Source organism: Neoarius graeffei, chromosome 1, assembly GCF_027579695.1.
Source record: "Neoarius graeffei isolate fNeoGra1 chromosome 1, fNeoGra1.pri, whole genome shotgun sequence".
In the NCBI taxonomy this organism is placed as follows: Eukaryota; Metazoa; Chordata; class Actinopteri; order Siluriformes; family Ariidae; genus Neoarius; species Neoarius graeffei.
In genome coordinates this window covers 124,634,189-124,649,958 of record NC_083569.1, presented here as the reverse complement: position 1 = coordinate 124,649,958, position 15,770 = coordinate 124,634,189, and the positions used below count along the sequence as shown (strand labels likewise).

Below are 15,770 nucleotides of genomic sequence, written 5' to 3'. Positions count from 1 at the left end.
TTCATTATATGATTTTGTCGTTTGCAGTGGTCTGAAATGGCTGATTTTAAGTTTTCTTGGTTTGCTTTTTCTTTTTCGGATCTTGTGAGTCTTTTTGTTGTTTCTTTTTCACATTCTAATTGGTGTTCTTTCCTGCGAGTATGGAAGCATCTGCCCGTTTCACCAATGTAGACTTTATTGCATGAACGGCAAGGGATTTCATAGATGACGTTGCATTTATTGTCCAGTTGTATTTTATCTTTGGGGTGAACTAGCAGCTGTCGGAGGTTCTTGTATGGTTTGACCGGGGTGTTGATGTGGTATTTCCTCATGGATCGTTGGATGCGTTCTGTGACTCCTTTTATGTATGGTAATGTGACAAAGCCCCGGTTTGTTTTTTCTGTGTTTTTTCTTGTTTGTTTGTTTTTTTCCTTTGTTTGTGTCTGTAATTTCCCTTTCCGAATTGCCCACGGTGGATATTGGCAGTTTTTTAATGCCTGTTGGATGTGTTGTTCCTCCTCCTGTCTGTCTTTCTCCTCTGTGATGTTCTGTGCTCGGTCGTATAGTGTTCTGATTACTGACATTTTGTGTGCGATGGGATGTTCAGATGTCCAGAGAAGATATTGGTCGGTATGTGTAGGTTTTCTGTATGTTGTGATTCTAATGTTCCCTTCTTCTGTGTGGTGTATTTTTAAGTCCAAAAAAGCTATTGTCTTATCCGTTTCCTCTTCGTGTGTGAATCTGATGTTGCCTGTCTTGTCTATGGAGTTTAGATGATCCGTGAGTTGTTGTGTGTGGCCTGTTTTGGTTATTTCAAGAATGTCATCAACGTATCTTTTCCAGAAGATAGGTTTGCAGTCATCCGGTGCTGTTTCTATGGCTCAGGTTTCCAGATCCTCCATAAAAAAGTTGCATAGAGTGGCAGATAGCGGGTCCCCCATTGCAAATCCCTCTTTTTGTAGAATTGGAAATATGTGGACGTGGAAATGAAATGTAATAGTTTTGTTATGTCCTGTGCTGTAAGTTTTGTACGTTTTTTCAGGGTTCTGTCTGCTTTTAACCGGTTTTCTGCTATGTTGAGAGTGTTTTTGACCGGTGTTTTTGTAAAGAGGGATATGACGTCATGCGATACAAACATTTCATCCTTTTTTATCTTGATTTCCTTTAATTCTTTCGCCAGTTGTTTTGAGTTTTTGCAGTGGTATTCCGTGAGTCCGAGGAGTGGTTTGATTATGTCTGCCAGTGTCTTGGAAAGGTTGTAAGTAACCGATCCTATACGGTCTACTATGGGTCTTAGTGGTGCTCCGGGTTTATGAATTTTCGGTGTGCCGTATATCCGGGGGGTGATGTCTGCTGTGGGGATGAGGTGGTTGTATGTTTGTTTATCAATTTTGTTGTCGTCCAGTAACGGTTTGAGTAATAGTTTTAGTCTTTTTTTCTTTTCCTCTGTCGGGTCTTTTTTGAGTATTTCATATGTGTTCGGGTCCGTGAGCATTTCATTCATTTGTTTTTCATATTGATTAGTGTCCATGATAACCGTGGTCCTCCCTTTATCAGCCGGTAATATTGTTATTTTCTTGTTCTTTGCGAGTGTTCTGATGGCTTCCATTTCCTGTTTAGTTGTGTTTCTGGGTGGCGGTTTAGCTGAGGTGAGGATGCCTGCTATTTCGTTCCTTAATGCGGCCTTCTGTCCTTGGTCCTGTAACATGTTGCACGCTAGTTCGGTAGCCTGTATGAATTCTTCATTTGGGATTTTATTTGGTGTGATGGCATAGTTTAGTCCCCGTGAGAGTATAGTGCGTTCTGCTGTTGTTAGTGTGTGTTTAGACAGGTTGCAAATCCATTTTTCGTTTGTTTGCTTGTCCTTGCATTTATTTTGTTTCTTTTTGATGTCTATTTAGTTTTTTAATATGGCGTGTTTTTGTTTTTGAGAATTCTTGCCGTTTTTTGAGAAATCCCTTGCCGTTCATGCAATAAAGTCTATATTGGTGAAACGGGCAGATGCTTCCACACTCGCAGGAAAGAACACCAATTAGAATGTGAAAAAGAAACAACAAAAAGACTCACAAGATCCGAAAAAGAAAAAGCAAACCAAGAAAACTTAAAATCAGCCATTTCAGACCACTGCAAACGACAAAATCATATAATGAATTGGGAAGAGGCCAGAGTCATTCGCGCTGAAGAGAATAGATACCAGCGTTGGATTTTGGAGGCAGTGGAGATACGAAAGTGGGCGCAGAGGACGATGAACCGGGATGAGGGAGCGTACGCGCTGTCACACACCTGGAGCGCAGTCCTGGGCCAGCGACCTGACAGCAGGAGGCGTGGACTACCTGTCAAATTGGGCGGGACGTTCACGCCTCCTTAGAGTAACATCAGCTGATAAGGCATGTCACCACTCGACATCTGGTGACTGTTTTGAAGAAGGCGGAAGTGTTCGCTGAAACTGTCAACAAACGAGGTAACATACTAAAAAATACGTGTCTTAAGAAATGAATTTAAAGAATAGTTATAATAATCAGACATAATGAATTTTCACTACATATAGAGTGATGTCCTTGTCACAGGTCTGTGGTTGAGGTTTATAGTCTGTGATGGTCTGTATCCCCTGCCACAGGCTCCTTGTGTCTCTGCTGTCAGTGAAATGATGGGCTATCCTGCTACTGTACTGCTTCTTTGCTAGTCTGATGCCACAGGACAAGTTGGCTCTTGCTGATCTCAGACCAGCCTCATCACCTGCTCTGAAAGCAGCGTTCCGGGCTTTCAGTAACTGATAGACTTCCCCCATCAGCCATGGTTTCTGATTGGCCCATACTGTCTTAATGTCCGTGACATCATCAGTGCATTTACTAATGTAGGCTGTAACAGTGTCTGAATACTCCTGGATGTTGATCTGGTGGTTGTAAGTGGCTGCCTGCTTAAACATGTCCCAGTCTGTGATGTTAAAGCAGTCCTGAAGTGCTGAGGAAGCACCTTCTGGCCACACCCGTACCTGCTTCTGGACCGGTCTGGTGACTTTGACCTTCGGCCTTTATGCTGGCATTAGCATAACAGTGATGTGGTCTGAAGCACCGAGATGGGGGAGGGGTGAGGCCTTGTATGCTCTTCTCAGTGTAGTGTAAACCTGGTCCAGTGTGTTGTTTCCCCGTGTTGCAAAGTCAATGTGTTGATGTAACTGAGGAAACACTGTTTTGAGATTTGCGTGGTTGAAATCCCCAGCTACGATGAGAAGTCCCTCTGGATGGGCTGTTTGTTGGTCGCTGATGGCGCAGTACAGTTCACTCAGTGCCTTGTCCCTATCGTTGTTGTTGCAGCTGGGAGGAATGTAAACTGCAACAAGCAGGATGGCAGAAAATTCCCTCGGTAGATAGAAGGGCCGGCATTTGATGATCATAAACTCCACAAGGGGTGAACAGTGTCTGCAAACTACCACAGCGTCCTGACACCAAGCATCCCTGATGTAAACACAGACCCCGCTGCCGCGGGTCTTACCTCCTTCAATGAGGGCTCTGTCTGTTCAATAGCATGTTAGCCGGTCGAGCTGGATGGCAGAGTCCGGTATGCTGTCGTTGAGCCATGTTTCCTTGAACACAAAAACACAGCAGTCTCTCACAGCCTGCTGAGTCGCTCTCAAAAGGTGAATATAATCCAGTTTGTTATCCAAGGAGCGTACATCGGCGAGTACGATGGATGGTATAGCCGGCTTGTGTGGATTAGCCATTAGCCTGGCCCAGATACCCCCGCGCTTTCCCCGCTTCTGCTTCCTCTCACACTGCCTACGGCACTTCCTCTGCGGGTGTGTAGCAGTAGTGGGGGTCGATGTCAAAGCAGGCCGCCGGAGTAGGCCGAGGTCATGTAGCTCCTTAGCGTGTGCTGGGTTTAACTTACAGAAAAAAGTGTTGCCAATGTCAAAAAGAGTCCCGCGGCTGTATGTGTGCCTCGGGACGGACAAACACGACGAAAACATACCATGACTCGAGCACACCTACGAAGACAAACATGTAAACACCACATTATTGGGACAGAGAGGGGCCGCTGTGTCCGCACGCGCCGCCATCTTGGAAAATATTGGTGGTGTTTATTATGGTGTTTGGAATGGTGGTGTTTGGAATGGTGTTTATAATGGTGGTGTTTATAATGGTGTTGGAATGGTGGAGTTTTATAATGTTGGAATGGTGGTGGTTGTAATAGTGGTGTTATAATGGTGTTGGAATGGTGGTGTTTAATGGTGGTATTTATAATGGTGTTGGAATGGTGGTGGTTTGGAATGGTGGTATTTGGAATGGTGGTGGTTTGTAATGGTGGTATTTGGAATGGTGGTGGTTTGTAATGGTGGTATTTGGAATGGTGGTGGTTTGTAATGGTGGTATTTATAATGGTGGTGGTTTGTAATGGTGGTATTTGGAATGGTGGTGTTTGTAATAGTGGTATTTATAATGGTGGTGGTTTGTAATGGTGGTATTTATAATAGTGTTATATCAGCAGAAGGTCGGAGGTCAGAGCTGATGTGAGGTCAGTAAAGGACGTGATGGTCTGACACTGACAGGGAACAGGAACAGTTTGTGGAATTTAACACTGAGTGAAGTCGAGAGCTGCTGTCAGTGCCAGCTGTTCTCTCACACACAAACACACGAGCGCACACATTCTCCGCCAGCAAAATTTCTTCGGGATGGTATACATCAAATCAAAGCCCCTCTGACTCATGTTCTCAACTTGACCATACGTCATGATGAAATACCTGCTGACCTGAAGATAGCTAGAGTCGTACCTCTTCACAAAAAGAACTCTAAAACCGATGTGGGAAACTTCAGATCTGTTTCAGTCTTAAGTGTGGTTTCAAAAGTCTTGGAATGGGTTGTTTGCAATCAGCTGGAGGCATATCTGAAAGAAAACCACTTGTTGTATGATTTATCAATCTGGCTTCCGTTCGTCCTTTTCGACTGATACATGCTTGATACACTTGACCGACTTCATCAGAAAACAAACGGACAAGGGGTTTTATACTGGTGTGGTGCTTCTCGACCTTCAAAAGGCATTTGATACTGTCAGTCACGACATTCTTTTGAAGAGATTACAGTCAGTAGGCCTTAATGCATCTTCTCTGCGATGGTTCAGTTCATATTTGTCCGGACATAGTGTAACACTTCTCTCTTATTTGCTCATAAGCCGGGGTGCCAGGCAGTAAAACACTGCCAAATTTGTCAGGGAGTATGCAGGTTACGTCAAAGGAAAAACAAGAAAGAGAGAAATGCACAAGAACACGTATCAACTTCAAGTATCCTTCTTTTCAATGGTTAACCAGTGTAGTATACTTACTTTTAATCTAGGAGACACTTAAGAAGGTTTAGTACTGAAATCATAGGCAAGAATTAAATTATTACCAGCATCCACCACATCACCCAATGAAAGAGCCCAAATAATTCACAAACTCAGTCATTTGTACGTTTCATAAATATATTGTTCACCACCAGATCAGTCCAACACAGTTCAGTTCAGAATACCCACGCTTCAGTTCAGCTCTATTCAAATCCAGCAATATAGTTCACCAGCTTGCAACGTCTTCCTGTGATTTTATCAGAAGTAAACAAAAAAGGAAACATTTAAACAAAATAACCATAAGTTTAGTCAAGTCAATCAGTTTTGTTTCGTTACTCACGACTCGGACACTCTCCTAAACAATCGCGTATTCGTCGCGATAACAGCTCCAGTTCCAGTTATCCCCCCAGCTCTTCCACTTCTGTTGGAGTTGTCATCAGCTGATGATGGCTTTTAACAAGGAGGATGTGCGATCCGGAACGAAGTTTCAAAGACGCTGGAGAAGGAGAGCCGCCTTAGCATGGTGAAATTAGCGCTAGTGAGACTTCCGTTTTTTTTCCAGCTGCAGACAAGCGGTGAGAAACAGGTAAACCTTCTTTCCTCCTCACTTCAACAACCAGGGGTTTGTCGGTTCCTTTCTCCTGCTGATGACCGTAGAAGACTCTTTTGGTTTGAACATACGGTACGATTATGGATATTTTTGCTAGAAAGAAAATGTGAAGGCACACAGCAACGGGAACTCGTGAAGAGTAGCAGACCAGCCGACCGACACCTTACAGCACGCACCATCTTCCTTTTAAATAGGATCACGTCATTTCCAAAGAACAAAAGGGGCGGTCTTTGTCAAAATGTGATTGGCACATTGAAACATGGGTTGGACATGACAGAGTGTATGTGACAATATAAGAAGAAGAGAAAGAAAAAAGATGTATTGCATCGCTACAGTAGTCAGGTAGTTGATGTAAATGGTGTTCTTTCAGACTCCAAAGATATAGTATGTGGTGTCTCTCAAGGGTCAATACTGGGGCCTCTTCTCTTTTTGGTGTCTGTGAATGATCTGGAAAAGGCCATGTTTTGTAAACTTTTTCTTTATGTTGATGACTCAGCTCTGATGATATCTGGAAAATCGGGTGATACGATTGAAGCAAAGTTGAGCTCTGAACTGGAAAAGGTGAAGGAATGGCTAATTGACGACAAACTTTCTCTTAATTTGGGCAAAAAGGAATCTGTTCTCTTTGGAAGTAGAAAGAATATTAGGAAGAGGTCCCAGATGAATATATCCTGTGGTGACAAGCTAGTTGGAGCCAAAGAAAGTGCCACGTACTTGGGGGCTGAGCTTGACCAAACACTAACGCTACGTTCACACTGCAAGGCTTAATGCTCAATTCCGATTTTTTTGTGAAATCCGATTTTTTTGTGAGGTCGTTCACGTTAACAAATATATGCGACTTGTATGTGAGCCTCAGTATGAACGAAAAGCGACCTAAAAGTGTTCCGCATGCGCATTGCAGGATACGACGACGTCACACGCAGTGAGCATGGCCAGTGTTTACGGAAGTAAAACCGCCCGGTTGCGGTATGACTCATCCAGTCTAGCTTGAATAGCTGCATCCCCCCAAATGGAAATCAGCTCCCTAACCTCTGCGTCCTTCCATTGAGAAGATTCAGAACCTTCACAGCCTGAAGCATCCCTCGCATTGATGTCATGCGCAGGGGCGCAGATACGTTTTTTGAACTGGGAGGGACAAAAAACTGGGGGGGGGACAAAGCTGCCAGCAAACCAACCCCAACCCCGATATGCCTGTCAAACTTGTTGTTAGTAACCATAGCAACCAAGTTCGAGCTCGCAACCTGTGCAGTCTGCGCAGCTCAACCAACCGAATATCAGTCTTTGTTTTATGTGAGTTGTTGCAACTATGTATACACTGCTGTGCACCTCAATAAACCGAATGGTAATTAGTCTTTTGATTTTTCCGTGAGGTTTGCCTTATGCAAAGAAAGACAGCATAGACGTTTTTTCCTCCCTATAAGTGTGTGTGGGGGGGGGGACCGAACGAGGTGAATTTAAATCTGGGTGGGACGAGTCCCCCCCTCTATCTGCGCCCGTGATTATGTGCCATGTTGTTGTAACTTTTTTTGAGAGACCCGCCGCCTACTTCAGCGCAGAATAGTGACGTTTGTGGCTTGTTGATGACGTGTAAGTCGGATGAATGCGACCTGGCGATTCAGACTGAAGTCGCATATGAAAAGAGCGGATAGGGATCGGAATTAGGACCACATATCCAAACGGCCTGGGTCGGATTTGAAAAAATCGGATCTGTGTCGTTCATATTGTCAATAAAAGATCGGATACAGGTCACATATGGGCGAAAAAATCGGATTTGAGTCACTTCAGCCTGCAGTGTGAACGTAGCCTAAGTGGTGAAAGCATGGGCAAAAGAGTAATACAGGAATCTAATGCGAGACTGAAATTTCTGTACCGACAATCCAAATACCTGACTCCATCAACTTGATGCATGCTGGTTTCAGCTCTTTGACTATGCCTGTTCCTCTCGGTATTATCTCTTACAGGAAAAAAAACAAAACTAAAGACAAGCTTCAGGTATGCCAAAACAAGCTGATCCGGTTTTGTGTCCCCCCCCCCGCCCCAGGTCACGTTTGGATATTTCCGATTTTAAAAAAGTGAGTTGGTTCCCTGTTGAAAAAAGAGTCTGGCACATTGGTGTGAACCATATTTATAAAATTATACATGGCCTCTCTGCACCTTATCTTGCGTCCGATATTGTTCGAGTGGCTGATGTACATTCTTACAATACTCCTTTTAGCCAATACAGTTTAATGATCCCTAAGCACAAGAGTCATGGTCAAAAATTCTTCCTGTTCGGTGCTGCGAAACAGTGGAAGAGTCTGCTGCCTCAGATACAGTCAATTCAGAGCTTTCAGTGTTTTAAAAGGACTCTCAAAAGGCACTTTTTACAAAATCCGTAGTTGTCCTTTTCTGCTATTATTCTTAGTATTTATGCTGATGTCCTAGTCATATGCTTATGAGCGATTTCCATTGTTTGTATTTCTAGTCTGTTTATCTTGTTCCTGCCATCTTGAAACTTCATTGTGGGACCACAATGGAAATAAGTGTATTTTACACTTTTTGTGTAATCCTTGGTTTAGTTTCATGTTTTTCAGTTATGGTGTACAACCCCGATACCAAAAAAGTTGGGACAAAGTACAAATTGTAAATAAAAACGGAATGCAATGATGTGGAAGTTTCAAAATTCCATATTTTATTCAGAATAGAACATACAGTGGTGCTTGAAAGTTTGTGAACCCTTTAGAATTTTCTATATTTCTGCATAAATATGACCTAAAACATCATCAGATTTTCACACAAGTCTGAAAAGTAGATAAAGAGAACCCAGTTAAACAAATGGGACAAAAATATTATACTTGGTCATTTATTTATTGAGGAAAATGACCCAATATTACATATCTGTGAGTGGCAAAAGTATGTGAACGTTTGCTTTCAGTATCTGGTGTGACCCCCTTGTGCAGCAATAACTGCAACTAAACGTTTCTGGTAACTGTTGATCAGTCCTGCACACCGGCTTGGAGGAATTTTAGCCCGTTCCTCCGTACAGAACAGCTTCAACTCTGGGATGTTGGTGGGTTTCCTCACATGAACTGCTCGCTTCAGGTCCTTCCACAACATTTCCATTGGATTAAGGTCAGGACTTTGACTTGGCCATTCCAAAGCATTCACTTTATTCTTCTTTAACCATTCTTTGGTAGAACGACTTGTGTGCTTAGGGTCGTTGTCTTGCTGCATGACCCACCTTCTCTTGAGATTCAGTGCATGGACAGATGTCCTGACATTTTCCTTTAGAATTCTCTGGTATAATTCAGAATTCATTGTTCCATCAATGATGGCAAACCATCCTGGCCCAGATGCAGCAAAACAGGCCCAAACCATGATACTACCACCACCATGTTTCTTTTAGGACTTGTGTGAAAATCTGATGATGTTTTAAGTCATATTTATTCAGAAATATAGAAAATTCTAAAGGGTTCACAAACTTTCAAGCACCACTGTAGATGACATATCAAATGTTTAAACTGAGAAAATGTATCGTTTAAAGAGAAAAATTAGGTGATTTTTAAATTTCATGACAACACATCTCAAAAAAGTTGGGACAAGGCCATGTTTCCCACTGTGAGACATCCCCTTTTCTCTTTACAACAGTCTGTAAACGTCTGGGGACTGAGGAGACAAGTTGCTCAAGTTTAGGGATAGGAATGTTAACCCATTCTTGTCTAATGTAGGATTCTAGTTGCTCAACTGTCTTAGGTCTTTTTTGTCATATCTTCCGTTTTATGATGCGCCAAATGTTTTCTATGGGTGAAAGATCTGGACTGCAGGCTGGACAGTTCAGTACCCGGACCCTTCTTCTACGCAGCCATGATGCTGTAATTGATGCAGTATGTGGTTTGGCATTGTCATGTTGGAAAATGCAAGGTCTTCCCTGAAAGAGACGTCGTCTGGATGGGAGCATATGTTGCTCTAGAACCTGGATATACCTTTCAGCATTGATGGTGTCTTTCCAGATGTGTAAGCTGCCCATGCCACACGCACTAATGCAACCCCATACCATCAGAGATGCAGGCTTCTGAACTGAGCGCTGATAACAACTCGGGTCGTCCTTCTCCTCTTTAGTCCGAATGACACGGCGTCCCTGATTTCCATAAAGAACTTCAAATTTTGATTCGTCTGACCACAGAACAGTTTTCCACTTTGCCACAGTCCATTTTAAATGAGCCTTGGCCCAGAGAAGACGTCTGCGCTTCTGGTTCATGTTTAGATACGGCTTCTTCTTTGAACTATCGAGTTTTAGCTGGCAACGGCGGATGGCACGGTGAATTGTGTTCACAGATAATGTTCTCTGGAAATATTCCTGAGCCCATTTTGTGATTTCCAATACAGAAGCATGCCTGTATGTGATGCAGAGCCGTCTAAGGGCCCGAAGATCACGGGCACCCAGTATGGTTTTCTGGCCTTGACCCTTACGCACAGAGATTCTTCCAGATTCTCTGAATCTTTTGATGATATTATGCACTGTAGATGATGATATGTTCAAACTCTTTGCAATTTTACACTGTCGAACTCCTTTCTGATATTGCTCCACTATTTGTCAGCGCAGAATTAGGGGGATTGGTGATCCTCTTCCCATCTTTACTTCTGAGAGCCGCTGCCACTCCAGGATGCTCTTTTTATACCCAGTCATGTTAATGACCTATTGCCAATTGACCTAATGAGTTGCAATTTGGTCCTCCAGCTGTTCCTTTTTTGTACCTTTAACTTTTCCAGCCTCTTATTGCCCCTGTCCCAACTTTTTTGAGATGTGTTGCTGTCATGAAATTTCAAATGAGCCAATATTTGGCATGAAATTTCAGAATGTCTCACTTTCGACATTTGATATGTTCTCTATGTTCTATTGTGAATACAATATCAGTTTTTGAGATTTGTAAATTATTGCATTCCGTTTTTATTTACAATTTGTACTTTGTCCCAACTTTTTTGGAATCTGGGTTGTATATGTATTCAGTATAGCTGATTTGCATGTTATTTTACCTCAATAAATTCAGTCAATCTCACACACACACAGAGTAACCAATCAAAAGGCAGCCAGAGTGGTGACGTCGTCAAGATATTGTTGTCATAGAAAGAAAAGCGGCATGTGGTGAGGTCAGACTTTTTTTGATGAAGTGCTCCTCAGGCCCCGCCCAGCGCTTTTCTATCAGGAAAACAAGGCTATATGGACGCACCCTCTGTGATATTCACACTGAAAGTAAAGCTCATTTCATTTCTGAAATCCAGTCTGTATGTGGTGTACAGTGACGTGAACACTAGCGCATGCAGGTAATTACAGAGAGATGCAAATTATGTCACAGAAAAGACATTGTTTAATCTTGGCAAATAAAAATATATGTGGCCGATAATTCTTTTCATCTACCAGACACTTCGGACCAAAAGGTAATTTAGTTCCCTTACTGTGAGACACAGTGATGGAGTGAGACATGACGAGATTGAGATATGGTGAGACACAGTGAAACATGGTGAGAGTGAGACACGGTGACAGTCGGATACAGTGAAGGTGAGACACGATAAGTGTGAGACACGGTGAGGGTGAGACCTGGTGGGATATGGTGAGAGTGAGACACAGGCACAGCGAGACATGGTGAGAATCAGGCACAGTGAGACATGGTAAGAGTGAGACACGGTGAGAATCAGGCACAGTGAGACATGGTGAGAATCAGGCACAGTGAGACATGGTGAGAGTGAGATACAGTGAGAATCAGGCACAGTGAGACATGGTGAGAGTGAGGCACAGTGAGACATGTTGAGAGTGAGATACAGTGAGACACGGTGAGAATCAGGCACAGTGAGACACGGTGAGAATCAGGCACAGTGAGACATGGTGAGAGTGAGATACAGTGAGACACGGTGAGAATCAGGCACAGTGAGACACGGTGAGAATCAGGCACAGTGAGACATGGTGAGAGTGAGATACAGTGAGACACGGTGAGAATCAGGCACAGTGAGACACGGTGAGAATCAGGCACAGTGAGACATGGTGAGAGTGAGATACAGTGAGACACGGTGAGAATCAGGCACAGTGAGACACGGTGAGAATCAGGCACAGTGAGACACGGTGAGAATCAGGCACAGTGAGAGTGAGATATGGTGAGAATCAGGCACAGTGAGACACGGTGAGAGTGAGGCACAGTGAGACATGTTGAGAGTGAGATACAGTGAGAATCGGGTACAGTGAGGACATGGTGAGAATGAGACATGGTGAGACACAGTAAAAGTTAGACACAATGAGACAGTGGGAAACTGTTCAAGATAGAGAGATACTTAGTATTATAGATGATTAGATTAGATTAGATTAGATTAGATTAGATTAGATTAGATTAGATTAGATTAGATTAGATTAGATTAGATTAGATTAGAACAGAACAGAACAGAACTTTATTGATCCCTTTGGGAGGGTTCCCTCAGGGAAATTAAAATTCCAGCAGCATCATTACAGATAAACAGAGAATAGAAATAGAGAAAACTTCTAGATAAATTAAGTATTTACATATACAAATATAAAAAAATAATAAGATATGGGGGGAAAAAAGTCCAGCAGAAGAGGTATTGCACATTATATTGCACATTGTCCGGTATTGCTTTTTGTCAGGCGAGGCTACTGCTCCTTCCCATCCTCTGTCCTCCTGTTACCCCTCCTCCCCCCCAGAGAGGAGTTGTACAGTCTGATGGCGTGAGGGACAAAGGAGTTTTTGAGTCTGTTCGTCCTGCACTTGGGAAGGAGCATTCTGTCACTGAACAGGCTCCTCTGGTTGCTGATGACGGTGTGCAGAGGGTGACTGGCATCGTCCATGATGTTCAGTAGTTTGTCCATAGACCTCTTCTCTGCCACCGTCACCAGAGAGTCCAGCTTCATGCCGACCACAGAGCCGGCCCGCCTGATCAGTTTGTCCAGCCTGGATGTGTCCTTCTTGGATGTGCTGCCCCCCCCAGCACACCACGGTGTATAACAGGACACTGGCGACCACGGACTGATAGAACATCCACAGGAGTTTCCTGCAGATGTTAAAGGACCGCAGCCTCCTAAACGGTCACGGAACAGGCCAGACTGCCGGGCGAGGTTTGTTTTGCCTGGGAGCACTTGTTTCTGGTGGTTGTTTTCTCTCCTCTGTGGACGAGCCTGAAGCAGGTAGTGATGGACGTGGCTGTGGGAGGGATGATGTAGGGACCAGTGTGTGTCTGTGAGTGGTGATGAGTCTCTGCATGTCTGATTACTGACTTCAGAACAGCTGCTGAACACAACACACACCTCCTTCTTTATAAACGGAGTAAATATTGGCCCAGTGTTCCAGTAAGACACACAGCACACTATTCCAGTCCTACCAGGGGAAGTGTACCACGCTTATCTGGACTCAGCAGGACATCGAGGGGAACATTTTTGTTTGTCTCTGCTTTCTGCGTTCTGGTGGACCTACACACACTACTTACTGGTGTTTCCAGGGTGGTTCTTCGTACTTTAGGGTCCAAGCACTTTGAGCACAGAGACACCAAACTTCTGGTCTTGAGTTTCATCATCATACGTGTGTGGGATTGTAGAATAACGTTCTGTTCATCTATGAAAACATTGGTATCTATCTATCTATCTATCTATCTATCTATCTATCTATCTATCTATCTATCTATCTATCTATCTATCTATCTATCTATCTATCTATCTATCTATCTATCTATCTAAGCGAGCTCCTTGTAATCAGCATGAGCTTTCTTCAGTCAATGCAAATCCAGTTCCGTCTCTTCTTCCTTTTCTCCTCTGAATTCTCTGAAGCGTGATCTTTAAAGGGGATTTAACCTTCATTCTGTTTTGCATTATTTCCTCTTTTCCTTCTTTTCTCTTTTTTTTGTTCCTCTTCTTTCTCCGTGTGATGGTGGGTCCAAAGTTCATGATGATTTTCTCCTCCTAAATCAGTTAGAGCTTTCCAAATAACTTTTATATATAATACACACACACACCTTAAACAAATCCGTAATAGAAGTACCTGATGTAATGGCTGATTTGAATGCTCAATTTATGCAGCAGGTGATTGGCTGGATGCTGGCCACACCTCTCTCACACCCACACAGAGTGTAGTTTCTGTTTTCACTCTCGCATAGCCATGTCTCAGGAAGGTGAGTCTGATCCTTCTGTTTCTACTGTGTGTGTGTGAAATTATGAACATTATGGAAATCAGCTGATTAACTTTGACATTTTTAAAAATAGTCGTCCAGTTTTTGTCTCCTTGTACATTAGGCACTAGATGCATTCGCTTTTTTTTTTATTTGCCTTTGCACAAGTCCCCTAATGTTGTTCCCTTATTCACTGCGAGGCTGTTTGTTTATTTATTTTCACTTTGATAATGTACACGTGTTTATCTTCTATTACAGCAGGTGGCGCTGTGTTACAGGCAGCGTTGTGCCTTTTCTTTAATCAGGTTTCACAGGTTTAGTTTAATTTGTTTTTAGTTTACTAGCACTTGTGCATTCTTTATTATTATTATTTATGAGTAGCACGCTGTGTGAGCACAATCGCTATCAGGAGCGTTAAAATGTAAATAACTTTTCTAGAATTTCACCAAAACTCATTGAATTTTCAGCATTGTAAGAGAACTCCCTAAAGTATTATTCAGCAAAACCCCAGAATGATGGCACAAATCTAGAACTTTTAACAGAATTTTAGTTCTTAAAATTTAACGTGATTATGGACGTCACGCGTAACATTTACACCCGTGAAAAATCACTTTGAATGCGGTTTTGAAAGTTTTGATCAAATATTCTCTACAATAAAAAATATAAACACACAGTCTTTTAATGTATCAAAAAATAATTTTGATAAAGCAAGGAAATTCGGAAGAAAATTTGTTTTTTCTTTTGCTTGTTGTGCGCATCACGCTACCAAAATCTAAGGGTGTTTTCACACTTGGTCCCTTTCAGCCATCTAACCGAACTCAGATCGATGACTCAGCATTTTTTGCGCATATGTGAACACTCCAACCGTACCCAGACCCCTTTAAAGCGAACCGAACTGAGACCACCTCAGGAGGTGGTCTCAGTACGGTTCACTAAAAATCAACGGTACGGTTCGCCTAATCTGCGCATTGTGAACAAAAAGTGCACCGGGTTCACTTCGCCTTTTTCACTGTAGTTTAACCTTCTTCGTTTGCTGTAGTTGTTCATGTGACTGTAGCAGGGAAACTTAACTTCCTTTTGGAACTTACCACAGCCGCTGGAATAAATTTATTTTCCTTAATCCGCACTATTTTGATCAAAGAATACAGCAGGGCAGCAGACATTTTGATTCAAGAGAAAATTACCCAGAATTCCGTGCACTGGGGGTCTGAGGGCTCTAGAGGACCTGGTGTGAACAGAAAGAGGACTGAGGCCCCATCAAAGCTTAACTGGACCAGAAAGAGAACCCAGTCCTCTTTGTAATAAATTCACAGTGTGAACACAAAAAGAACTGAGTTCTTTTTCTGTTGGTCCACTTAAAGGGGACTGAGTCTGGTTCCTTTAAAGGGGACCAGGTGTGAAAACACCCTAACTAACCCCTTCACGAACAATTCCAACTTTCGTGGACTTGTAGCGCGAATAAACCTTTCAAAAAAATATATAATACTTCTCAGCCAGTAAATTAGAATCCTGGTGATTTATATCCTCGTAGCTTCAGTAGATCTAGAGATTTAGTCGATTTAGTAAATCCCAAACGCTGTGAAACACGCCAGCCATCTATGGTGAGAAGTGCTGCTGTAGTTGAGAAACTCTCATTCCTCCCGCTTCCAACTAACTCCGTGACCCATACCAAAATAACAATGTCACGCTCATCACTTAAGGATGATTTATGCCAAGTTTCACGGAA

At 42.8% G+C, this 15,770-nt stretch overlaps 1 protein-coding gene across 4 annotated transcripts in view; it reads left to right on the top strand.

Moving 5' to 3' along the window:
- Positions 1–15,770, top strand: part of guk1a (guanylate kinase 1a) — a 54,767-nt gene that overhangs the window by 15,907 nt on the left and 23,090 nt on the right. Inside the window, exon 1 of one of the 4 annotated variants that reach the window (XM_060916554.1) lies at positions 14,034–14,047. The exons of the other annotated variants lie outside the window; for them this stretch is intronic. Within the exon in view, the coding sequence (XP_060772537.1) occupies positions 14,035–14,047 (13 nt within the window). The 5' untranslated portion in view covers position 14,034. Of the gene's footprint in view, positions 1–14,033; positions 14,048–15,770 lie in introns of those variants that run through there. 4 annotated transcript variants of the gene reach the window in all.